This window comes from Narcine bancroftii, chromosome 6, assembly GCF_036971445.1.
Source record: "Narcine bancroftii isolate sNarBan1 chromosome 6, sNarBan1.hap1, whole genome shotgun sequence".
Classification (NCBI taxonomy): Eukaryota; Metazoa; Chordata; class Chondrichthyes; order Torpediniformes; family Narcinidae; genus Narcine; species Narcine bancroftii.
The window spans coordinates 236,078,468-236,105,460 of NC_091474.1; the positions used below are offsets into that span (position 1 = coordinate 236,078,468).

Consider the following 26,993-nt stretch of genomic DNA (forward strand, 5'->3'; position numbering starts at 1 on the left):
AATTCAGGTCAGTGCTGCTGTCTTATGAGAAACTATCCAGTTTGAGACATTAAAATCAATACAAATATTTCGAATCATACAGTTTGGAAACAGACTCTTCAGTCCAACTTGACTATGCCGTAGTTTTCACATGACTGAGCAATGGTATGCTGAAGATGAGGAATCCTCAAATCCAATACTTTTGGAGTTTAAATTTTAAATTTTAGATGTAGGTTTGCGGTGGCGGCAATTGAGCCAGTGCTCTGGTCAGACAGTGCAACCAAAGGCCAGCAGCCCACACAGTGGCACTGGGCCCAACAAGCGAACCGGCAGGTGAACGGCAAGGGCAGCTTAAAGGCCAGTGACCCCAAAATGGCGCTTGCCTTGCTCAACAGCCAACAGACAGGGACAGTGTGAGGGGAAGAAGGGCATTGCTATGCAGGAGAGTACCCGTGCGCGAGGAAACCCACTTTTGTAATACATGTTGTGACATCAGGCTAGGGGGGTCCATGACAGGAACAGTATAAAAGTCAGCCCTGAGCCCTAATAAAACTCAGAGCTTAATCTGACTACATTTTGTGTGTGTGTGTGTGTGTGTGTGTGTGTGTGTGCGTGTGCGTTATTTCGAGTCGTTCACGGTTACAATTGGTGATCACGACGGATTAGACAGCATCTAAACCCAGCGATGAGAGAACAGGGAGCAGTCATAGCAGTTCATCTCAAGCTACTAACCTTCTGGACGAATTGACCATGTCCAGCAGATCACAGCAGAATCCACCTGGTACTACCATGTGGTGAGCGCCCTGGACCAGGACACAGGAGGCAGGGTAGCCAACTTCATCCAGGAGCCCCAATTGGAAGGCACATACACCGCCTTCAAGGACTTGCTGATACAGGAATGCCATATTGGGACTGCAGCTCCAGGACATAATAGGCAGCACTGATAATACCACCCTCCTGTGCGATGTGGCCACAGGTTTGCGACTCCATCCACGGACTGGCTCACCCGTATCAGGACCACAGTCTAGTCGGTGGCCAGTAAATATGTGTGGCATGGATTGCGGAAACTGGTCAGCAGGTGGGCGAAGGCGTGCATGCAGTGCCAAACAATCAAGGTACGCCAGCACACCAAGACCCGCCTCAGCACTTCGAGCCCACAGAACATAGGTTCGATCACATCCACATGGACATAGTAGGACACTTGCCGGTGTCCTAGGGTTTCCGCTATCTGTTCACAACGGGCAACCACTTCACCAGGTGTTCAGAAGCAGTCCCACTGGCAGACACGTCCACAACCTTGTGTGCCAGGGCCCTCATCTCGTTTGGGTTACCATCCTACATCACATCCGACAGAGGGATCCAGTTTACCTCCTGTCTGGGGTCTGACCTTGCTTGCCTGTGGGGTACCCAGCTGCATCACACAACAGCTTACCATCCACAGTCCAGTGGGTTGGTGGAGTGTTTCCACAGGCACCTCAAAATCACATTCATGACCAGACTTCCAGGATCCAAATGGGCAAACAAGCTACGGTGCTGTTGGGCATCCGCACGGCACCCAAGGAGGACCTCAATACCTCTTTAGCCGAACTCGTTTATGGAGCTCCACTGGTGGTCCCGGGAGAATTCGTACCATCACCAGATGGACAGCAGGACGACTCTGCAGAGTTCCTCAGCAGGCTAAGGGAAAGAGTCGGCAACCTGGCCCCGACTGCACCTTCCTGTCACGGACACTTGATGACCAACATGCCCAAAGACCTGAAGGACTGTGACTATGTTTTTATTCACAAGGGTCCACTCATCTATCACTTCAGAGACCATATGAGTGCCCGTTCCGGGTCATCTGCAACAATGGGGCCACATTCGAGCTGGAGGTTGGAGGAAAGATGGAGGTCTTCACCACATCCAGGCTGAAGCTGGCACACCTGGACCTAGCGCACCTGGTTGAGACACCAGCACCACGCCAAAGAGGCAGGCCACTGAAGGAGGCAGAGACTTTGCCTCCGGGCACTAAGGGGAATACCACTGGTTCTAGGGGGGGGAGGGGGGGTGGAGTCATGTGGCAGCCCGCTGCGAAGGCAATCGAGCTAGCGCTTTGGGCGGCGAGCAAAACCAAAGGCCAACAGACAGGGATAGCACGTGGGGAAGAAGGGCGTTGTTATGCAGGGAAACCACTTTTGTTATGCATGTTGTGACGTCAGCCAAGGGGGGCCATAGGGGGGAACAGTGCAAGTATAAAAGTCGGCCCTGAGCCCTAATAAAACTCAGAACTTAACCTGACTACTCTGCATGTGTGCGTCTTAAGTACAGGTTCAAGTTTATTATCATTCAATTGCAGAAGTACACCCCAACAAAACTGGATTCTCCAGTCCTCAGTGCAAAACATACAGACACAACACACATACAAACAATATACACGCAGGACAAATATACACGCAGGACAAAAATACACGTAGCGTCTGCTATGGCAGCGCTATGCAATAAAAAGACGTTGACAAGGTGCGAAGGTGAACTAGCAACTGAATTTATTATTTGAATTCCTCGTGCTGCATGTAAGGGAACATCCACTTCCAGTGGCGTGTGCACCACCTTCTGGAAGTGACGTCAGCACGTCGCGGCATCACTTTCTGGCTGGCAGTGCGCCACCTGGAAACAGGGAGTTCCCTAAGGCAACATGTGGCATGACTGAGGAGGTTACCATACAGTCTCTAGGTTGTCGGCTTCTTTGTCTGACCTGAGGGTCCGGAGCTGGCAGGTCTAAGTCCAGGTGCAACGCCTTGAAGCGATCAAATGTGAATCTGTCCTGTCGGCCACCAATGTCCATTGTAAACATGACACGGTCTCTCTGCAACACCTTGAATGGGCCTTTGTAGGGACACTGTAGGGGTGTTTCTTATTGTCCTCTCCACCCAAAGATGTAGTCGGTGCACTGCAGGTCCGTGGGGATATGGTAGGGTGGAGAGCCATGTTGGGATGGTGGCTGTGATGCCTGTATACCCACTTGCACCCTCAATTGCTGGAGGACATCTAGCGCACTGGCTGTGGGCCGGGGGGGGGGTTGAAGTGAACGTCCCCAGGGATGTTAAGTGGAAAACCATACACCATTTCAGTGGACAAGGCTGGTAGATCTTCCTTTGGTGCTGTACAGATGCCTCAGAGCACCCATGGGAGTTCATCCATCCAATTTGGGCCTTGCAGTTGAGATTTCAGGGCTGTCTTCAGGTGGCAGTGGAAACAATCGACCAGGCCGTTTGCCTGAGGGTGGTAGGCCATGGTGTGGTGCAACTGGATGCTGCAGAACTTGGCTAGGTCAGCATAGAGCGAGGAAGTGAACTGTGCCCCTCGGTCCAAGGTGATGTAGGGCGGAACTCCGAAACTCGCGAACCAAAAAGGCTCTGGCTCACAGGGAGTGGGCCGACAATGTTCACATGCATGTGCTCAAATCGGCACTGTGCCAACTCAAATGTCTGGGGCCTTGGTGTGTCTGTGCTCTTTGACGCATTGGCAGCGCAAACAGGTTTTAGCCCACAGGATCATGTCTAGGCGGAGGCCATGCCACATGAACTTGTTAGACCACAGGCAGACCATGAACCTGGTCAAAAACCCGACGTCGCCAGGTCGTGTGTAGGATGGGTCTGGGGAACCTTTGGGATATGTTGCACAGTAGGGACGGGCCTCCTGGTGAGAGGCAGAAATCGCTGACCTTCAGGATGGTGATGGCAGTCCGGTAGGCTTGGACGTCTGCATCCTCCACCTGGTCCTTGGCCTACTGGGCGACATCGACCCCCCTGAAGTTGTGGCGATTGTGGGTCTGGATAAAGTGTTGGCTACTATGTTGGACTTGCCTACGACGTGGCGGATGTCTGTTGTGTACTCTGAGATGTAGGAGAGGTGACGCTGCTGCCTCGCTGACTATGGGTCTGAGACCTAGCTGAGTGCGTAAGTGAGTAGTTTGTGGTGTGTGTAGGCGGTGAAAACCGTTGTCTCTATGATGTATTGGAAGTGTCGTATCGCCAGGTACAGGGCCAACAGCTCGCAGTCGAACGCACTGTATTTGAGCTCTGGCGTCCGGAGGTGTTTGCTGAAGAAGGCCAGGAGGCGCTAATGCTCGTCGACCCATTGCTCCAGCACCGCACCCACTGCTCTGTCCGAGGCAACCGTTGTAAGGGCTGGGGGGAGGTTGAGTCTGGGTGGGCCAGGAATGTGGCCTGCGCTAGTGATGCTTTCATGGTCTGCAATGCTTCTGTGGTGTTTGGCGTCCACTGGAGTGTCTTGTTGCTGAGCTTGATGAGGTCGAACAGGGGCTGCATGGGGGTGGCCGCTCCTGGCAGGAAACAATAATAAAAGTTCATCATCACCAGGAACTCCTGCAGGCCTTTGATCGTGCTAGGCTTGGGGAAGTTTTGGATGGCCTCTACCTTGTCCGGTAGTGGCGTAGCTCCCTCCCAGGAAGTCGATTGTCACTAGGCCGAACTGGCACTTGGCTGGGTTCACCGTGAGTCAGAACTGCTGCAGCCTGTCGAAAAGGTGAGGTCAGGTGCGTCCTGTGTATTCTGGCATCAGGACTGGCGATGAAGATGTCGTCCAGGTAGACAAAAATTAAGTTGGGGTCCCTGCCAACCATGTCCGTCAACTGCTGGAACGTCTGGGTTGCGTTCTTCATCTGAACAACATCCACAGGGACTCAAAGGCCAAAGGGTGTGATGATGGCAGTTTTCGGGACGTCGCTGGGATGCACCAGGATGTGGTGGTACCCGTTGACGAGGTCTACCCTGGAAAATATTCAGCAGCCTTGGAACATCATGACAAAGTCCTGGAAGTGTGGGATAGGGTACCCGTCTGCAACTGTCGCGTCATTTAGCCAGAGCTCTTCTATACCATGTGGAGTGGAGAGACCCAGGGGCTGTTTGAACTTTGGATTATCCCCAGCTCCTCCATGACGGCAAACTCGGCCTTGGCTTGTTGGAGTTCGTCTTGTGGAAGATGCCGGGCCTGTACGTGCACTGGAGACCTGGAGGTCTCGATGTGGTGCTCCACGCCATGTGGTGGCTTGGCGTCGTAGAAATTGGGAGCTAGTAGGGCCAGTTACTTGGCCATTAGGTGGGTATACTCATTTCAGTCCAGGGCATAGATTCCTAATGGCAGAAAAGGGCACTGCCGCAGGGTGAGGGGGAACAACTAGAAAGTTCACCAACCGGCATCTCGTCACGTCCACCAAAAGTTCATGTGCCTAGAGGAAATCTGCTCTGAGTAAGGCCTGTCCCACGGCCACAATTGTCCACTTTCAATGGAAAACCGTGTCCACTGCGTGGATTGTGACCAGGTGGGTGATGTAGCTCAGGATGAATGAGCTGTTGGCTGCTTGTAGTGGGAGGCCCTTTGGGTTGCGTTTGGTCTCAAAATGCATCAATGTTCCCTGTATCAACTGGGAACACCCTCTTTGTTCGCTGGTCCCTGAGGTAGAGTAGGTCTTTAAGAGCATAGTCCATTGAGGCCATTATTGGTGGCTGGCCTGTTCGTTTCCCGTCACCAGCTTTGTTTTGGCAGTGGGGTAGGAGTATGGGGGGGTGTGCACCGCTGGGCGTTTCGCCTCCATCTGCGGTGGTAGAAGCAGTATTCGCTCCGTTTGTCTGGGCGCTCGTTGTGGTGTGGTTGCGCCGTGGCCACTGCTGGGAGGCCCGGCAGGGTTGTTGATGCGGTGGTGCCGATGGCGTAAAAGTGGAGGGAGCTCTGCTGTGGGGTGTGAAAAAGTCTGTCTGCTTCCTTAGCTACCAGGTGCAGGGTGCTGAAATCCATGTTGGAAACCACTGAGGAAATGTGTACTGGCAGCTTGGAAAGGAACAGGGCCTCGAAAGGAAACAGTCCGTGTGTCCGACCGCCAGGGCCATCATTTCGTGCATGAGCTCAGAGGGGTTCCGATCGCCCAGGCCCTGCATATTTAGGATGCGAGCAGCGCGCTTGTGCCGGCTGATTTCCAGAGAATCGAGAAGGAAATGTCGGAATTGCTGATACTCACACTCCATGGGAGGATTCTCCACAAAGCTTATTTTGGCTGTGGTGGCAGCGTCCAGAGCGCTGATAACGTGCCAGAACTTGGTTTCCTCCGAGACGATGCCTCTGATCTGGAACTGTGGACTTGGCCAGTTGCAGCCAATTCGTGGGCAGCAAATGCACTCCAACTGCAATGGTCGCCGCCGTTGCGACTGTAGTGGTAGCAGTATCCCGCATCCTTTCGCTTTCAATGAGGTTCCAAAATATTGGAACTGTTGAAGTCACCACTGTAGTGTCTGCTACGGCAGTGCTACGTTATCAAGAGACGTCCACACGGTGTGAGGTTGAATCAGTAACTGACTTTATTATTTGAATTCCTTGTGCTGCGTGTAAGGGAACACCCGCCTCCGGTGACATTTGCCGCGGCTTCTGGAAGTGATGTCAGCGCGTCGCGACGTCACTCCCTGGTTGGCGGTGCGCCACCCGGAAGTGGGGAGTTCCCCTGAGCAACACATGGTGTCAACCGTGGGGTTCTCCTTGGGAGTGAAGGGGGACACGTGCCATCTTGAGTCGGCCGACTGAGGCGGCGATTTGGCCCATCTAACCGCACGGTCGTTCAGCCTGCTACAGACATATAAAAATAAAACTAGTTAATGTTGTAAATATGAATGTCTCAGGTGGTTAGTGTGAGGAGTTCCTTTGGTCATTCAGCGTTCTCACTGCCCGTGGGAAGAAATTTTTCCTCAGCCTGTGGTGCTGGCTCTGATCCTCCTGTATCTCTTTCCCGATGGCAGTGGCTAAAAGATGGTGTGTGCAGGGTGGGAGGGGTCCTCAATGATCTTGCGTGCCCCTCTTCAGACAATGATCTGGTAGATCACGTCAATGGGAAGGAAGGCAATCCCAGTGATCCTCTTTGGCCCTTCTAACCCCTTCCACCCCCAAATGGACCAATAAACCCCCTTGAAACATGAAAGTCTGCAATCCCACACACAAATACACCAATTAACCTACAATCCCTGTGAAACATGAAAGTCTGTACCCCCCCCCCCCGAAAATATACGAACCTACAACCCTGTGAAACAAAAATCTGCAGCCCCCCCCACCTGTAAATACACCAACTAACCTGCAACTCACAAATATTTTTGGTGGGAGGTCATATGGTGTTCATATGGAGTCCTTCAACTTGAGTCTTCAGAGTGCTGTCAGTCCATTTTTAAACATTTCAAAATTTAGACATATAGCACAGTAACAGGACCTTCTGGCCCACAAGCCCATATCTCCCAAATACACCAATTAACCTACAAACCCTGTACATTTTTGAAGGGTGAAAGGAAGCCGCAGCTCCTACAGCAAACAGTGCACTCCACCCGAAGAAAACAAAATGGTGTCATGAGGCCTAACGTCAGCAGTGTTGGCCTCAGGCCTGCGCATCATTTTCAATCAATGAGAATTTGATTTCTTTTGGTACAAAGCTGGCCATATTTTAAAGATATTCCATCTGTGCAGTATCAAGGACTATGGATCGTTGGATTAAAAAAGAAACTAGGAGACAGGGCAATTCATCTGAAGAACATACAAACATGCCACCATTTTTTCATGAAGATTCTTTGATTAAGCCTTATATCAGAAAAATCAAGCGTTATAAAAAAAAGTAAGATGAAAATTATTTGTCACTTGGATTCACCTCAGCCAGGAATAAAGAGGCACTAGATACATAATTTTCATGTTATGCAGCAACGAAAACAAAATGTAGAAACGGACTTGATGACACTCCTGACATAAGGATACAACTATCTAATACCAACATTCAGAAATCTGTGAGGACAAGAAACAATTCCATTCATCCCATTAAAGGTAAATTAGAGGGAACAAATGATTTCAAAGTGGAGAATGGTGAGTTTATTGACTTTCTTATTAGTTTGTGTACATACCAGGTCTTTTAAAATGCAATTGACAATTGGGGTTCGGTGTTTTTCAAGGGCTCCGCAAAAGGGTTCCGTGAGCTAAAAAGTTTGGGAAGTCCTGTTTTAGACAATGTCACAAAGAGTCTCCCATCCCAAAGGAACTATGCATCCTTATGCCATCACCAACTTCTTCAGCAGCAGGAAAGGGAAATAAACACCCAATTTGCAGGCATTGTCAATTACTGAAAGTGCATGCAGTGTGTAGATAAATCACAAAGCAAGAGCAGTATGGGCAATCTGAAGCCCCTTTCACACTTGCAAGTGGTCTCTGGAATTAACGGCTAATTGGTCTTGAAAGTGTCTAGTGTGAAAGGAAAATCTTCTCAATGCCAGCACCCGATGATGTCATCTCATGCTGGGGATTTGACAGCCTCGACCCCAAGTACAATCCCCAGTGTCTGCAGACGGCAGCTTTGCAATCAGGCAAGTGTGAAGCGGGTAATTCCATTGTGGGATTGAAATGACCCCAAAATGAAAGATCAAAATGAAGATATAAACTTTGGCATGGGAAAGTCGCAGCGGGAGAGAGTAAATAAATCGCAATAAGTAGCAATAGCGGACAATTTTTAAACAACGTGGGAAAGTTGGTGCCATAGTGCACAATTTATATCTTCTTCTTTGGCTTGGCTTCGCGGACGAAGACTTATGGAGGGGGTAAAAGTCCATGTCAGCTGCAGGCTCGTTTGTGGCTGACAAGTCCGATGCGGGACAGGCAGACACGGTTGCAGCGGTTGCAGGGGAAAATTGGTGGGTTGGGGTTGGGTGTTGTGTTTTTCCTCCAAAAGTGATGTCAGACCTGATTTCCCAGAATGCCGTGCGGCAAAGCCATCTCAACGAGTGCTTCGTGCATGCAGCTGTGCGCACACAGCGCTTTCTAAGCTGCAAGGGGCAGGTCTGCCATCGCTTTTTCCCACGGTATTTATAAATTGTACGCAATAGTGCTATCAACTTTCCCACGCTGTATAAATTGTCCGCTATTGCTAGTTATTGCTAGCCCTTTCCCACGGTCTCTTATAAAGGTTTATATAGATTAGCACAACAACAAGAGGCTGAAGGGCTCATACAGTGCTCTACATAAAGCTACTTATATTATAATTAGGCATGATTAATTATGTTCAAATAAAAGATCATAATACATTGATCAGGATTTAAGGCAGGTTCACCATTGCTCGATGTGTCATGATGTCATTGGTAGAAGGTTATAAGGAGAAGACGCATAGGCCGGGCCTTTTTTAACCTGGAGCATAGGAGGCTAATGGATGACCTGAATAGAGGTATGTAAAATCATGAGGGGGCAAGGTGAGTGCTTGCAGTCTTTTTCTCAGGGTGAGGACGACTAAGACTCGAGGGAATATATTTAAGGGGAGAGGAGAAAGACTTGAAAGGAGCATCTTTTTCCACAAAGAAGGTGAAAGGTTCATGGAAAGGTTTGTGAGAGGAAATTGCAGAGGTGGGTATAATGTTCAAAAGACCTTTAGACAGTTGCATGGATAAGAAAGGGCCAAATGCAGGCAAATGGGAATAGGTTAGATAGGAACCAGCCAGCATGGTCAATTTGGGCTTTAATGTTTTGTTTCCGTGCTGTATCATTTTGTTGTGTGAGGTTGGAAATGCAAATGCTGCAATCAATGCTGCATTTATATCCCAAGAATCGCAGCTCTGAGAGGACGAATATTTTCACAGGATTATTGAAAAGCTTGTTCTGCTGGATTTCTGGCTTTTGTGAGACCTTATTGAGAGGCTGAGAGAATTCTTCCAATTTTTACATTTTAAATTTATTTTAATTTTTAAGTTTAGACAGGTAGTGCGGTAACAGGGCCCTTCTGGCCCAGGAGCCCGTGCCGCCCAAAGACACCAATTAACCTACACTCTTTGTAGATTTTGGAAGTAAACAGGAGCACCCAGGAGGAAACCCATGCAGGCACGGGGAGAACGTACAAACTCCTCACAGACAGCTCTGGATTCAAATTCAGGCATCCGGCACTGTAATAGCGTTGCGCTAACTGCTATGTGGACCATGCTGCTTAATTTTAAAATAAGCTGAAGGTTATACATGCAAAATTACTTGTTAAGAGCTGTATACATTTTATACTGTATACATTTTGGTTTATCTTAATTTTCACCTTGAATCAGGCTAAGCATATGGAGGATTAAACCTATGATCGTTTGAATCGTTCAGTACCACCATCTTGCACGAGACTCTCAGTCTTTTTAGCATTTGATATAAAAAGATTAAAGACTTCAAACATTTCAAACTGAACTAAAAAAGAGACAATATTTCCTCTGGTAAAGGAGTGTAACAGAAGGGCACAAATGGAAGACAGGTTACCATGAAGGGACTTCACAGGGCAGGAGAGCAGCTGCCTCACATCTCCAACGACAGGAGGGGTGAAATATCAAAGTCTGCAGCAAAAACATGGAATGGCTGGAGGAACTCAGCAAGGTCTCGCAGCATCTATAGGACATAAAGGTACATGACTGACTTCTTCAGGAGCCATATTTCTCAATGATTCGTATTCAATCCTGAAGTTGGGTGCTGCCAGTTGTCCTCCATTTTCATCATTCATCCCAAAGATGTGTGGGGTGACAAGGTTAACTGGCCGCTGCCACTGACTCTTGTGTGCACGCGCGTAGTAGAATCTTCGGGGGGTGGGGGGGGGTGGGAAACTGGAGCGGATAAAATGGGATTAGTGCAAGATAAGTATAAATATGTGCTTGATGGTCCAAACAGACAAGGTGGAGAAAAGGAAAAGAGCTTGCTTCCATGTTGTAGGGAAGTAGAGTGGAAATCTCCACTGCATGGATGGCTGGGCATGAGTTAATGTACATTTTAGATTATTGAGAATTACAGAATTAAAACACCTCATGATTTAGATAGAGATCAGTGGTTTCAGGAAATGAATGGGCTAGCCCTTCACCAATAATTCCTGCCTTTTTTGAGGCAACATCTGGCTTGTTCTCATTGGCCACATTAAACAAATCAACATCTTCCATTTGTTCGAACCACATGCAAATTAAGTGGGGCCACTGCCTCAATTAGCTTGGAGTTCACCAGATCACAAGACAAAGGAACAGAAGCAGGTCACTAGGCCCATCGTGGTGTTCAGTTACTCACTTACTCGATTTTTAGCTCTGGTAGACAAGCGGGTGTCACAACCTTTATGAGCTTCTGTAGTCTTTGCTGCTCCTTTTTCAGCTCAAAAGATCGCACGTGGAGTTTTTTACGCGTAACACTATCCATGGCCGCTCCCCTTCTAATCTCACTCATAAAGGCATCCAGTGAATCTTCTCCAGAAGCCCGTGACCAATCTGGGATGGAAAATTAGGTATGGGCAGATCAGCAAGACATCACATTTGGCAGCCAATTAACAATCCCATTTCAAACTTACTGTCCATCAAAGTGGTGTGGGCAAGAGCCACTTGAGCAACATTAGCTGTTTTTCTTTTCAACCCACATCTTTTCTGTCAGAATGTTGCTCTGTGCCTCGAGATACTGTACAAGATTGAATACCTTTGCTATCTAATCCGGTTGATCCATCCAACACAAACATCTTCGTGCCTCTTGCCTAATTTTGCTGTTGCTTCATTCTGCATTTTATACTCTTTTAGAGTATCTTTCTTTTCACTTCAAGGATATTATTTAAAAAATTTTAGACATGTAGCACGGTAACAGGCCATTTCAGATCATGAGCCATGCTGCCCAATTACACTCAATTTGGATACACAATTGGAGAGGGTTGTTTTTCAGATGTGAAGCCTGTGACCAGTGAAGGCACAGAGGTGAGTGCAGCTGGTATGGTTAGTAAGTTTGTGGATAACATCAAAATCGATGGTTATAGTGGGGACAGTGAGAAGGATATTAAAGTCTACAACAGGATTTAGATGAACAGGGAAAGTGGGCCAAAGAAATGGCAGATGGAATTTAACTTGGATAAGTTCCAGTTGTGGAATTTTTATGAAGTTAAACCAGGGCCGAACTTACACAGAAAACAACTGTAAATGGAGTGGTGTAGAACAGATGTATCTAGCGGTTCAAGTACAGAGTTCCCTTAAAGTTGTAACATAGCTAGACAGGATGGGAAAGAAAACATTTGGCACCTCTCGAAACATCCAAAGAGAAAATGAGGCAGTCAAGTTCAGGGAATTGGAAGTCATTGAAGAGAGGGAGGGCATGTGAGGTAACATGGATGTCAGTAGGGAGGAATTGGAGCAGGGGAAAAAACATTTGGCAGACTTGCTTTCATCTGTCAGGGCATTAAGTCCAGGAGTTGAGACATCAAGTTACGAGACAAGACATTAGTGATGCCATATTTAGAGTATGATGATTGCGCAACCATATAAAGGATGTCATTAAGCTGGAAAAGTGTAGAGCAACACAGGTAGGTTATCAGGATTGAGGTTCTAGAACTACAAGGATAGGATGGGACTTTTATTTCCCTTTGGAGTACGGGATGCTGAGAGCGTTATATAAAATCACGAGGAACACCGACAATGTGAATAGTCATAATCCTTTTCTCAGGATGGGGGGGTAAGGTGGGGGGAGGGGCATAGATGGAAGGTGAAAGGTGAAAGATTTAAAAAGGACCCAATGGCCAGGTTTTTCCACACAGAGGGTGGTCGATGTGTGTTTTGAGCTGCCAGAGGAAGTGGTAGTGGTGGACACAATTGTAAAGTTTAAGAGACATTAGACACATACATGCATAAGAATGTTTAGAACAACCATTCTCAATGGAGGTCCCACGCGTCCCCTCCCCCACTTTCCAGGAGCCACAACTCATTTAAGCAAAAGCCTTGCTTTCTTTACTCCTCATGTGACACAAATATTTTTTATATTGTTACGAACCACGTGTAACGAGCAGCAACAGACAATGAGCCAGACAGTGTTTAATCCTAAAATGCTAATTTTATTTCTAACTCTTAGGAACATAGGAACATAGGAAGTAGGAACAGGAGTAGGCCAAAAATGGCCCATCGAGCCTGCTCCGCCATTCAATACGATCATGGCTGATCTAATTTATGACCTAACTCATGTAAAAATTTATCTAAATGAATTTTAAATATGTTTAATGAGGCAGCCTCAACCACTTCCCTGGTTAGAGAATTCCAAACATTCACTACTCTCTGGGAAAAACTATTTTTCCTCATCTCTGTCCTAAATCTACTCCCCCGAATCTTGAGACTGTTGTTTTAGTTTCCCCAGCCAGCTCAAAAAACCTTCCTACATCTATGCTATCCATACCCTTCATAATCCTATATGTTTCTATAAGATCTCCTCTTAAACTGAGGTCTTGACTTATAATCTATCCTTAACACTAAATCTATCCCCAACTATGCGTGTGTGTGTGATAAACCCAAACCATTACATTCCAGGCCAAAATCTAGAAAGTTACTTCAGTTTTCAGTACATACCAGGCAGTGATGCAACTAGCCAGAATGCTCTCCAGGGAACACCTGTAGAAGTATGACAGAGCTTTCGGTGACATAACGAATCTCCTCAGACACTTCACAAAGTATAGCCGCTGCCGAGCCTTTTTCATAATTGCATCAACACGGAGACTCCAGGACAGATCCTCGGAGATGTTGACACCCAGGAATTTAATTTGAAGTTCTTGACTCTCTCCACTACTAATTTTGCTGACAACTGTGGCATCATCGGCAAACTTGTAGATGGCATTGGAATTGTGCCTGGCCACACAGTCATGGATGTATAGTGAGTAGAGCAGTGGACTAAGCCCAATTAAACAATATCTTTTTTGACTGACTACAACCATAGCTCATCATATCCCCCAAACTTTTTTCCTGTGAGGCAAACATAAAGGTTCTTATTGCTTGTGATTTCCACCTTGTTCTGTCTGGTTCAATTATTTCCCTTGATAGTTCTTGAAGAATTTTGTTATTTCTGGGGGCAAAAAAAAAAGCTAATCTCGACTTAAATTCTTTACTTTTGAGCCTTTCACTGCATTGGACAATTTTCTCTTTACTGGAAGATGGGAACTCAAATAATCTTCAAGACACTCAAGAATGGGTTCCACAGATACTGTGCAATGCAACATGACTTTAAGTATGAAAGTAATCTCCCTGAGAAGTTATCCGAGAAAAGCACAATTCAGCAAATAGCAAAGAAATGAGTTTCCATATAAATGAAAATTGTGCCAGATTGAAAAATAATATAAAATTTTTCCATGAGAAGACACTGTTCATCAAACCATTCATCCACTCAAGAAGGGATTTTGAAGTGTTCAAGTGGCACAATGGTGGGGAGAGAATGAGAGAAAATTGGGGGGGAAAGGTGAGAGAAAGTGGGGGGAGAGAGAGAGAGAAAGTGGGGGAGAGTGAGAGAAAGGGGGAGGGTGAGAGAAATTGGTGGAGGGTGAGAGAAAGGGGGAGGGAGAGAAAGGGGGAGGGAGAGAAAGGGGGAGGGAGAGAAAGGGGGAGGGAGAGAAAGGGGGAGGGAGAGAAAGGGGGAGGGAGAGAAAGGGGGAGAGAAAGGGGGAGGGAGAGAAAGGGGGAGGGAGAGAAAGGGGGAGGGAGAGAAAGGGGGAGGGAGAGAAAGGGGGAGGGAGAGAAAGGGGGAGGGAGAGAAAGGGGGAGGGAGAGAAAGGGGGAGGGAGAGAAAGGGGGAGGGAGAGAAAGGGGGAGGGAGAGAAGGGGGAGGGAGAGAAAGGGGGAGGGAGAGAAAGGGGGAGGGAGAGAAAGGGGGAGGGAGAGAAAGGGGAGGGAGAGAAAGGGGGAGGGTGAGAGAAAGGGGAGGGTGAGAGAAAGTGGGGGAGGGTTAGAGAAAGGGGGAGGGTGAGACAAAGTGGGTAGAGGGTGAGACAAAGCAGGGGGGTGAGGGTGAGAGAAAGGGGGGAGGGTGAGAGAAAGGGGGAGGGAGAGAAAGGGGGAGGGAGAGAAAGGGGAGGGAGAGAAAGGGGAGGGAGAGAGCAAGTGGGGGTAGGGTGAAAGTGGAAGGAGGGTGAAAGTGGGGGGAGGGTGAAAGAGAGAAAGGGGAGAGAAAGGGGGAGGGAGAGAGCAAGTGGGGGTAGGGTGAAAGTGGGAGGAGGGTGAAAATGGGGGGAGGGTGAAAATGGGGGGAGGGTGAGAGAAAGTGGGGGAGGGTGAGAGAAAGTGGGGTGAGGGTGAGAGAAAGTGAGGGGAGGGAGAAAAAGTGGAAGGGAGAAAAACGGGGAGGGGAGAAAAACGGGAAGGGGAGAAAAAAGGGGAGGGGAGAAAGTAGAGAAGTAGGAAAGGAAGTGGGGAAAGGGGGACAAAGTGTGGGGGAGGGGGTAGAGAGAGTGGGGGAGAGGGTAGAGAGAGTGGGGGAGGGGGTAGAGAGAGTGGGGGAGGGGAGAACGCGGGGAAGGGGAGAACGCGGGGAAGGGGAGAACGCGGGGAAGGGGAGAACGCGGGGAAGGGGAGAACGCGGGGAAGGGGAGAACGCGGGGAAGGGGAGGACGCGGGGAAGGGGAGGACGCGGGGAAGGGGAGAACGCGGGGAAGGGGAGAACGCGGGGAAGGGGAGAACGCGGGGAAGGGGAGAACGCGGGGAAGGGGAGAACGCGGGGAAGGGGAGAACGCGGGGAAGGGGAGAACGCGGGGAAGGGGAGAACGCGGGGAAGGGGAGAACGCGGGGAAGGGGAGAACGCGGGGAAGGGGAGAACGCGGGGAAGGGGAGAACGCGGGGAAGGGGAGAACGCGGGGAAGGGGAGAACGCGGGGAAGGGGAGAACGCGGGGAAGGGGAGAACGCGGGGAAGGGGAGAACGCGGGGAAGGGGAGAACGCGGGGAAGGGGAGAACGCGGGGAAGGGGAGAATGTGGGGTGAGAAAAAGTGGATGGGAGTGTAATGGATCCATGTTAATAGTAGTATTTAGGTTAATGTTCAGCTATATTTCTTAAAAATGTCTTAGATTGGTTGTAGGTTGGTTGCAGGATTGCACACACACAAGTTACCGTACATTTACAGAGAACCATTGTACTCAGAGAAGATAGTTCATTCTAGGAGTCCACGCATCTGGAAAATAGAGCCATAATGGAACTGAAGTGTTCTTAATTGTAACTCAAGTTCCAGGAGTGGTTCTTAAAAGCAATTAAGGCCACTTGAATAACAGAAATCAAACTCAGAACCATTTGAGTGATATACTTAAGCCTTTTGAAACAGAAGTGAAGTCATCTTTTGGAGACATGACGTCTGCAAGCCAGATCCTGAGTTAGAAGATCACACGGTTAATAAGAAGCTGCGGTTGGCAATGGTTTAAAATTCCAATAACTGATCACGTTTTCCAGGAATTAAGACTGACCTCATTGGTGATACAATTTCATATGGTTTTAAGGGTATATATGTATATACACACACACACATATATATCCGGAGGCAGAGGAATCTTTAGATCAGAAGAAGAAGACAGAAGAAGATTGACAGTATTCTCTGGAGGAGAAAGTGATACTCTAAATGGCTTTAAAAGTAAGCAAGACCACTTCTGACTGTCTCTTTTTTGTTATTAGAGGGCAGCCTCATTGTGGGAAGAAGCACCAGAACTCTTAAGAGACTAAGAGGGAGTGAAGAAAACTAGTGTGAGAATGAGAGGGTTTAAGAAGAAATATCTTCCTGCGAAAACAACTCAACAAGATTTGTGAGTTGGAATAGTCTAAGGACTGGATTAGTGTTAACAAACACTTCATTATTGCTTTAAGCAACAATTCAAAGAACTTGATGTTTTGCAATCACTTTTTTTGTAAAGTGTTATTAAAAATGTTCCCAATACAGTAGTCAAATAGAGTTTCAAATCCATTATACATGATGGTAGAAAACTCCAAGAAAGAAATAGTATAGAAAAGGAAAGTAAGAAAAACAAGAATAGAAACTTGGTTGCCAACAAGAATAGAAACTTGGTTGCCAGAGGACATCCCTCACCACACGGCTCTGATACTTCCAAGGGGGAAATTCCAAGGTTTGAAATTTAGGGAAAACATCTATAAATTAATTCTTGCAATTTGTAAATGTGGGTGCCAAATTTTCAAAAATACATCTTATTTATTTCTCAGATTATAAGTAATCTTACCAAGAGGAATGCAGCTATGCATTTCTGCATTCCATCACTCCATATCTAGATGGTTGTCCAATTTGCATGTTACTGCTAGACATAATCTTGCTACTGCCAAGGCATTCTTTACAAATTCTTTTTGGTATATCCCTTTAATATTACCTAATAAAAATAACATTGGGTTTTGATGGAATTTAATTCCTGTAACCTGTTCTAAAAACATTGCCAAAGTTATTCAAAAGGGTCTCACTTTAGGACAGAACCAAGTAGAGTGTAAAAAAGTACCTGTCTCCTGGTCACATCTAAAACACTGGTCTGATAAGTCTGATTTCAATCTATTTAACTTCTGTGGTGTAAAATATAATTGATGTAAAAATACTCACTTCTGGACATACAGACCTTCAAGTTCAACCATACTTTAAAATTGGCCTTAAAAATAACTTTTCAGACTCAAACTGAAATAGTTTGGACTTAAATACAAGTACATATTTATACAATTATATTTGCACATAGTGGGATTTAAGTTTAGTTTGGTAAAATTTAGAATTAAAGGAGAACTGTTAGTTTAATAAAAACTATTTATTTTGAATTTTCCACTGTCTGGCGAATCTTCCATTGATGTTCGTGTGTTAGTACTAATGGGGGTCAGTTAGTTCGTAACAGGAGGAAGTGGGGTAAAGGGACAAATGGGGGGAAGGGGAGAAAGTGGGGGGGGCGGGGAGAAAGTGGGGGGTGGGGAGAAAATGGAGGAGGAGAGAAAATGGAGGAGGGAGAGTGGTGGGGAGGGAGAGAAAGTGAGAGTAGGGGGTGGCAAGGGAATATATGGGGGAGGGATTTGGTGCTGAGATTCATTTCTAAGCAGTTTTGAGCTAAAAGGAGAGCTTAGGTAACAAATTGCCGTGGTCTAATCAATAAGAAGATCCATAGCAACACCCAGGGAGTATCACCAGGGGCAAATTTAAATGTGGGATTTATTTGCTGTACATTCAGAACTTCAGAGCAGAAAATTAATCTGCATTTCATTGAGATGCAAAATGCAGAAATTTATACTGGAGGCAGTTTGTCAAAATGAGTTTTGTAGCCCTTCAAAACCTTAATCAAGTCATGTAAAAATTCAAATAATTAAAGAATGCTACACACAAACTAGAAACCTTTTCCCAGCTGTTAAAATGTCTTTTCATGTGTGTCTCTTAAATAGGGCATGTTCCTTCATTACAATAAGAAAAGAAATCAATTGTTTCCTTACAATTCTCTAGCTATCATTGCTGGGATGAGCACGGTGAAGTAAAACTACGACAGGGCACACCAGCTCTAATAGCAAGTTATAAGTGGAATATAATGTGGTAGATAATTGGTGATGATACAAATTGCACCCAACCCTGATCTGTTTCCTTCTCTGCCAGCATTTCTGAGCCAAAATAACCAGCTTTCATGGGTGAACCTTGACAATGTGCGTCAATAAATCATTGCAACCTCACACTACCACTGTGTTGCCAGGTAGCTGATTGACAGAGCCATAAACAGAATGATTGACATCAGCTCCAACATCAGTTATCTCCTTTCCTGCTCTTGGCAGGATTGAGGCCTCAAGATCAACCTTTCAGTCCTTTTGTGGTTTCTGTGATGGTTGATGAGGCCAATGTGGGAATGGCAGACTTAACCTGAAAAAGGACGACTGGTGGCTGATGGGGTGGGTAGTATGTTAGATGATCTGCTCCTAATGCAAGCCTTCTGTTTGTTCTTCTCCACTTCAAGAGGTAATGGGCCAGTGATTTCCATGAGTAGGTGGGGATGTGGTCTTTCATCCACGGGATATGGGCAGTCTTTAATGTCATTAGAGATGGGGATAGTGCCGGAGGATTGCGCATGTGGTTCCGTTATTTAAAAAGGGTTCAAGGAGGAAGCCTGGCAATTATCGGCCTATAAGTTTGACGTCTGTGGTAGGTAAATTAATGGAGAATATTCTTAGAGATAGTACTTATAAATATCTGGATAGACAGGGTCTGATCAGGAGCACTCAACACGGATTTGTGGGCGGAAGGTCCTGTTTGACCAATCTGATTGAATTTTTTGAAGAGGTGACTAGGAATGTGGATGAGGGTAGCATGGTGGATGTTGTCTATATGGACTTCAGTAAGGCCTTCGATAAGGTACCATGGAAGGTTAGTGAGGAAGGTGCAGTCTTTAGGTATAAATTTTGAGATAGTCAAATGGATTGAACATTGGCTGAAAGGGAGAAGCCAGAGAGTGGTAGTGGAAAATTGTCTGTCAGGTTGGAGGCCGGTGACCAATGGTGTGCCTCAGGGATCTGTATTGGGCCCATTGTTGTTCGTTATATACATTAATGATCTAGATGATGGGGTGGTGAATTGGATTAGTAAATATGCAGACGATACTAAGATAGGCGGAATAGTGAATAATGAAGAAGGTTTTCAAGGATTGCAGAGGGATTTGGGCTGCTTGGAAAAGTGGGCTGAAAAATGGCAGATGGAATTTAATGCTGATAAGTGTGAGGTGCTTCATTTTGGTAAGAAGAATCAGAACAGGACATACGTGGTAAATGGGAGAGCATTGATGAATACAGAAGAGCAGAAAGATTTAGGAGTAATGGTACATCGTTCCCTGAAGGTAGAAACTCACGTGAATAGGGTGGTGAAGAAGGCTTTTAGTATGCTGGCCTTTATCAATCATTGCATGGAATATAGGAGTTGGGAAGTGATGTTGAGATTGTATAAGGCATTGGTGCGGCCTAATTTAGAGTTCTGTGCAGTTCTGGTCGCCTAATTATAGGAAGGATATAAACAGAGTGGAGAGAGTGCAGAGAAGGTTTACCAGAATGTTACCTGGGTTTAAGCATCTAGAGTATAGGGAGAGATTGGACAGATTAGGTCTTTATTCTTTGGAGCGTAGAAGGTTGAGAGGGGATTTGATAGAGGTATTTAAGATTATGAAAGGGATAGACAGAGTGGATGTGGATAGACTATTTCTGTTAAGAGTGGGAGAGATTGAAACAAGAGGACATAAGTTAAGAGTTAAGGGGCAGAGGTTTAGAGGTAACATGAGGGGGAACTTCTTTACTCAGAGAGTGGTAGCGGTGTGGAACGAGCTTCCGGGAGAAATAGTGGCGGCAGAGTCAATTTTATTATTTAAGAAAAAGCTGGACAGGTATATGGATGAGAAGAAGGTGGAGGGTTATGGTCATTGTGCAGGTAGGTGGGACTAGAGAGGAGTGTTTGGTTCGGTGCAGACTAGAAGGGCCTAATGGCCTGTTTCCGTGCTGTAATTGTTATGTTATGTTATGTTATTAAGAGCGGCACAGCCAGTGTAGCGGTTAGTGCGCCTGTTTCCGTGCTGTAATTGTTATGTTATGTTATTAAGAGCGGCACAGCCAGTGTAGCGGTTAGTGCAGCGCTGTAACAGAGCCAGCAACTGGGACCAGGGTTTGAATCCCGCGCTGTATGTAAGGGTTTGTAGGTTCTCCATGTGTTTGAGTGGGTTTCGTCTGGGTGCTCCAGTTTCCTCCCATCATTCAAAATATACTGGAGGTTGCAGGTTAATTGGGTAGCATGGGCTCATGGGCCGGAAGGACCTACTAAGGTGCTGTAGGTCTGCTTAGTAATCTTTTACCATGACAATGTCCATTTTGGAAGTCTGGTCTTAATGTTGCCTGCCATTATGCCACAGATTTACAGAGTCTCTTTTATAGTATCTGACAACCTATTTTATACTGCCCTTTTGCTGATTGACTATAATCTATGGCCTCAAAGCAAGGGATATTGACTTGGGAGAGGACTCTGATAATTGAGATATTATGAAGACAACATTTGTGTCTTTTTTCCCCATTGCCTCGAAATGATCAAGGCACAGAACAAAGTACGGTTCTCTGCTGCCTGGTTGAACTTGGATTTTGCATCAGGTCCAGAGACGCTTTCCTCATTCAACCAAAAGCAGTGCTGGTGCATTGAAGGCAGTGCTTTTTGCTGAGAGGCGGCGGTCAAGAGATGGGAAGTGGTCCACCTATGGGCTGACTCAGCCTCCGAATGTGCACCCTAAAAAAAAAGCATCGTCTGCTCACGGCAGGTTGATTGATAACGTTTGAGTAACTTTAGTTCTGGAATGCGCTACTCACGACTAAGAGGAAGCTCTCTAACCTGTGGCAACTGTAGCCCAGAAGGTTTTAGTGCTGTCCCAATCACAACATTTAATCATCACACAATGACTCATTCATTAATTTAAATTTTACCTTTTTAAGTTTAGCATACAGCATTGCAACAGGCCCTTCTGGCCCATGCCAGTCTAAAAACCCAATTAACCTACAACCCCTCCCCCCTCCATGTTTTCAACGGCAGGAGAAAACCACTCAGAGGAAACCCATGCAGACACAAGAAGAAGGTATAAACTCCTTACAATGACGGATTCGAACCCAGGTCACTGGCACTGTGCGAACCACGAGGCTAACAGCCACCCTAAATAATTGGAACTTATTATAAAAGTTACAAATATCAGCAGAGATTTTTCATCCTGTTGGAAAAAGTCAAAAATTAAGACCTAGATAATGTTTTTAAACATTGGAAATCGTCGTAGTATTAAGGACGCTCAAGTGTTTTCAAGTTGATGCTAACATAAAAATAATTCAAAATCCAAAGGATAAAAGGATAATAGAGAGAGAAATGGTAAAGTGGTTTGCTCACCTATGTCAACACTCAAGCTAAATCACCAGTCCGCAGATGATGAAAAACTAGAACAATACACGAAAGTGCTGAAGGAAGGCGACAGGACCACGCAGCATCCGTGAAAAATAATAGGCAGGGCCAAAATAAAAACAGACAGACGTCCGAATAAGGTTTAGGGGGGGAGGGTCTGAGGGGAAGGAGGAGGAGGTGATAGGTAGCTAAAGGTGAGAGAAGAAAGCTGAAAGGTGATATGGGGAAGGGGTGGAGGGCTGAGAAAGACAGTCTCTGATAGAAGAAAAGGGTGGGGAGCAGGAGGAAGGAAGGCGTGTATGGCGGGCAGGGAAAAGAGAAGGAATGGAGTCAGAGGGATGAGAGAAAGTGAGAGGGGAAGAGAAAATTGGAGCTCAGCATTCCTGATTTTTCAAAATTTAGACCTACAGCATGGTAACAGGCCATTTTGGCCCACAAGTCCGTGCAGCCCAATTTATGTTTTGAATGGTGGGAGGAATCCGGAGCCCCCGGGAAAATGTACAAACCCCTTACAGACAGCGTGGGACTCGAACCCCAGTCCTGATCACTGGCGCTGTAAAGGTGTTATGCTAGCTGCTCTGTCAATCATGATGAAGGGCCCAAGCCTGAAACATCAACTGCCTATTGCTTTCCTGGATGATGCATGTCTTGCTAAGTTCTTTTCTGTGCTTTGATCAACACTCAAGAGTTCAGGCTCTTTCCCACCATCATTTCCATTACATCACGGGGATGCAAAGCAGCCGAGCACTGTAACAGCTTTCCACCACCGTGGCATATTTCAATTTTACTGAAAGGTTTTTGGAGCCAACCATTCTACTGCCTAAGCTGCCTTCACCACTTCCTCGTCAAGTCTCAATAAAGTTTATCAAACACAATTTGCTCATCAATTTTATGCTATTTCTTCCTCATTATTCCATACTTGTGCATGTGACTTTTAATTTTTCACCAGATTATCATTTTACAAGAAATTATTACATTTATTTTTATTTCCTTATTTTTACTGAAGAGTTTACAGTGGCAATCTTTCAATTTTATATCCACTGGAAGATATAAAAATCAAAGCGTGGCAGAAAATGAGTTATGAGAAACCTCTTTACTGTTCAAAGATGCTGCCTGTATTTCCAACATTTTCTGCTTTCACTGGAGCATGACATTTATACCCTTCATTTAAAAACCTGGGGCAAATCCCATCTGATTTGATTATTTCATAATGCCAGACTTACTAGGATTTCCCTTTTATTTTCAATTACATGGGACAAGTTTTTTCCCCCGCCGCCCCCCCCCCCCGAAATGGTTTACTAGCTGAAAAAAACTTGATTGACATTTTCAAGCTGATCACAAATATAATTTCAGATTTGCTGCATCATGTAGGAAGTTGGAGAAAGATGAACTTCTATTGAATTTAGCATGCTTAATCGCATTATGACGCTGACACATTGTGTTAGTTCAGTAGACCTAAAAATGTTTTGCCATTGATTTTTCTTTGTACTCTGTATCTGATGCCTCTTGTGTCCAACAATTGTCGGCCAGCTTTGATGGATTCCAGTTGCCTCGATACTGCTTTTCCATGGTCGCAATGTCCTGGTGAAACCTTTCATCATGTCTGACGATGACTGCACTAAGATCAGCAGGGAAGAAGTCCAAGTTCGAATGCAGAAAATAAACTTTCAATGACATGTCCACTTCATGGATTTGTATGCTTGCCCTATACATCGGGTCATCTTTGTTTTTGGGTTTTGGGAAGTACCTGTGTGATCTTTTCCTGATCCCAACACACAAGATGTGGGAGGTCCTGGAGTCTTCTAGCCTCCTGGACGTCCATGTCTGGACTAAGTTTGCTGAGTTGCAGCTTCTCAGGGACCGTGTTAGGGAACTGGAGCTGCAGCTCAATGACCTCGCCCTGGTCAGAGAGAGTGAGGAAATCATAGACAAGAGTTACAGCCGGGTCGTCACATCAGGGCCACGGGAGGAGGATGTGGGTTACGGTTAGGAGAGGGAAAGGGAAGAGTAAGGATTAGAGAGGACCCCTGTGCCTGAAACCCTCAACAATAGGTATTCCTCCTTGAGTGCTGTTGGTGGGGGGGGGGGGGGGGGGGGATAGACAAGCTGGGAAAGGCATCAGTGGCTGTACCTCTGTCATGAAATTGGCCTCTGTAGCTCAGAAGGGTAGAGAAAGGAAGAGGAGAGCAGTAGTTATAGGGGATTCAATAGTTAGGTGGATAGATGGGGGATTTTGTGGACACAGTAAGGAGAACCGGATGGTGGTTTGCCTCCCTGGTGCCATGGTCTGGGATGTAGCTTCCCATGTCCAAGACATCCTAAGGTGGGAGGGACATGAGCCAATGACTTAGGGAGGAAGAGTGTAGAGGTAATTTTTTAGGGAGTTAGGTAGGGAGCTAAAAAGAAGGACCGCAAAGGGAGCAATCTTTGGATTACTACCTGTGCCACGCGACAGTGAGGGCAGGAATAATATAAGGTGCAGGATGAATCTGTGGGGTGGAGCAAGGGGCAGGGATTAGAGTTCTTGGATCACTGGGACCTTTTTTGGAGGAGGTGGGACCTGCACCGAACGAATGGGTTGCATCTGAATCCCAGAGGGACCAGGATCCTGCTGGGGGCATTTGCTAGGGCTATTTGGGAGGTTTTAAACTAGAATAGTTGGGGGAAGGGAACCAAATAAAGGAGAATAGCAAGAAGAGGATTAGACAGCAAAGAGTGAAGGTTTGTAGACAAAGTTTGGGGGTGGATAGGCTGGTGATTGAGAAGGAAAATGATCAGTACAGTAATGGAGGGGAGAGGATGGAAAGAAATAACAGAGTTGACTGGAAAGATAAGGACAAACAGAGAGAAAGATGTGTGAAATCTCTGAAATGCATTTACTTTAATGCTAGGAGCATTGTAAAGAAGGTGGATGAGCTGAAGGTGTGGATAGACACCTGGCAGAATGGCATGGTAGTGATTAGTGAAACGTGGTTGAAGGAGGGTTGTGACTGGCAACTAAATATTGTGGGATTTCGCTGCTTTAGCTGTGATATAATTGGAGAGGCAAGAGGGGGTGGTATATTATTGCTTGTCAGGGAAAATATTACAGTGGTGCTTAGGTGAGATAGATTGGAGGGCTCATCCAGGGAGGTAGTATGGGTGGAATTGAGAAATGGGAAAGGAGAAGTTACACTTATAGGAGTGTATTATAGACCACTTAGTGGGGAGTAAGAAATAGAGGAGCACATTTGTAAGGAAATAGAAGAAATTTGTAATAAGCACAGGGCTGTATAAGTGGGGAATTTTAATTTTCCTAATATTGATTGGGAAACACATTCTGTGAAAGGACTGGATGGATTGGAATTTGTAAAATGTGTGCAGGACAGTTTTTTGCAGCAATATGTTGAGGTGCCCACTAGAGAAAGGGCAGTGTTGGATCTACTGTTGGGGAATGAGATAGGGCAGGTGACAGAGGTGTGTGTTGGGGAGCATTTTGGATCCAGTGATCATAGTACCATTAGTTTCAATATAATTATGGGAAGGGATGGGTCTGGTCAAAAGATTGAGGTTTTTGAGAGGGGAAAAGCCAGATTTGATAAAGGATTTGCAAGGAGTGGATGGGGGGGTGGGAAGATGGTGTAGGAAGAAGACATGTGAAACCACCACTCCCCAGCTGAATAATTAATGCCTGAAAAATAGAGACATTTAAAATATCTAAAATTTTTTTCTGAGAAAGATGGAGACTTAGGCACAACAATAATGAAGGGAACAAAAGTACAACCTGAGAAGAAATCATACTATAAAAGAGCAGAAGAACTGAGGTCTACCTTTCAGAAGGATCCACGAGTGTCGATTTCTGAAGCTCCGAAGACCCAGAAAACCACTCAGGCCAGGATCTCTGTTACGCCGGCGCCCTCCTTGCGTTCTGAACCGCAAGATGGCACCGGCAGGGTGAGCTCAGTTTCGGAGTGGGGGGCCCGAGCGTGACTTGGGACACACACCCGAGGAGGTTGGGGAGCGTGAGGATGAGCGTTCTATCTGTGAATGTGATCGCGAGTGCAACCGTGTTGATGCAGCTGATGGCGTGGTAACCGCTAATGCAGGGTTGGAAGACTTATGTCTCCAAGCCCTGACTGAACTGGGCATGCGCGGTGAGCCACGCATGAGCACTACGCCCGACCAGGCCCAGACTGTTGGCCCAGTTTGGTGGAGGGTTTCAGACCCGTAGCCAAGTGGCATGGGCAGATAGGGTTGTTGTTGGATATGAAAAGGAAGAAGGAACATTGACAATGATGGAGGAAGAAGAAGAAGCAATATTACAAGCTGCAGGTATTATTGAAGGTAGGCCTCAGAGACTTAAATCTCCGACTATACAAACTTTTAAAGCCTTAACTGTGGAAGGGGATGCTACTGCTACTGTATCTTTATCTGAATGGATAATATGGCAATACAAATTACGTAGGGATTTCTGAATAAGACTCAAATGACTGAATTGAGAGCGAAAATGGCCAATACTTATGAAGAAGTGTCTAAAATTTAATAAAAGATGTAAATAAATGTCTAAGAGTAGTAGACATGGTGCAAGATGAATTTAAAGAAATAAAGCGGGCATTTTGTGATTGTAATGACAAAGTGGAAAGATATACTGAAAGAACATTGCATTATGGGCTGGGACGTGCAAAAATGAGAATTTTTGAAGAAAATGGACTCATTGGAGAATCAAAGTCGGCGCAATAATGTCAAGATAGTAGGACTGCCGGAGGATATAGAAGGAATGGACCCAGTGAAGTTTGTCCGGAAATGGATACCTGAGATGTTGGGAAAGGATGCGGTTCCAGAAGGGTTGGAGCTGGATAGAGCACATAGGGCGATAAGGCGAAAACCTTTTCCAGACCAACCTCCACGGGCGGTTCTTATTCGATGCTTGCGGTATCAAGATTGCAAGATTGCATTACGTTTGGCCATTCAGAAAGCTCGTCAGAACCAGGGACCTTTATTCATTCAGGGTAATAGAGTGTTTTTATTATGCCGATTTGAGTTATAAGGAGACGCAAGAAATTTAATCCAGCAAAGGCGGTGTTATGGAAGAAGGGGTTACAGATTTGCTTTTAGATCCCCAGATGCACTGAAAGTGTTTTATGGTAATTTTCAGGCTCAGGTTTTTGAGGATGAGAGTGAAGCTTTGACATTTGCTGATTCTTTACCAAATAGTTCTGAGTTGCAGATGCAGTTGAAATCGCAGGGATCTTCAAAGAAGAATGGGAATGGAGATGGAAGGAAGAAGTTGGAGCAGCAGAAATTGGTTGAGATTGGAGATGATTAAGTTGCTGGTGCCATGGAAGCTGTGGGATAAATTT

The 26,993-nt window shown here is 46.0% G+C and overlaps 1 protein-coding gene across 3 annotated transcripts in view; it reads right to left on the minus strand.

Annotated features, from left to right (window-relative positions):
* Positions 1-26,993, minus strand: part of slc4a1ap (solute carrier family 4 member 1 adaptor protein) — a 173,747-nt gene that overhangs the window by 72,267 nt on the left and 74,487 nt on the right. For all 3 annotated transcript variants that reach the window (XM_069887742.1, XM_069887743.1, XM_069887744.1), the window contains exon 8: positions 11,051-11,240. In XM_069887742.1, the coding sequence (XP_069743843.1) occupies positions 11,051-11,240 (190 nt within the window). The remainder of the gene's footprint in view (positions 1-11,050; positions 11,241-26,993) is intronic.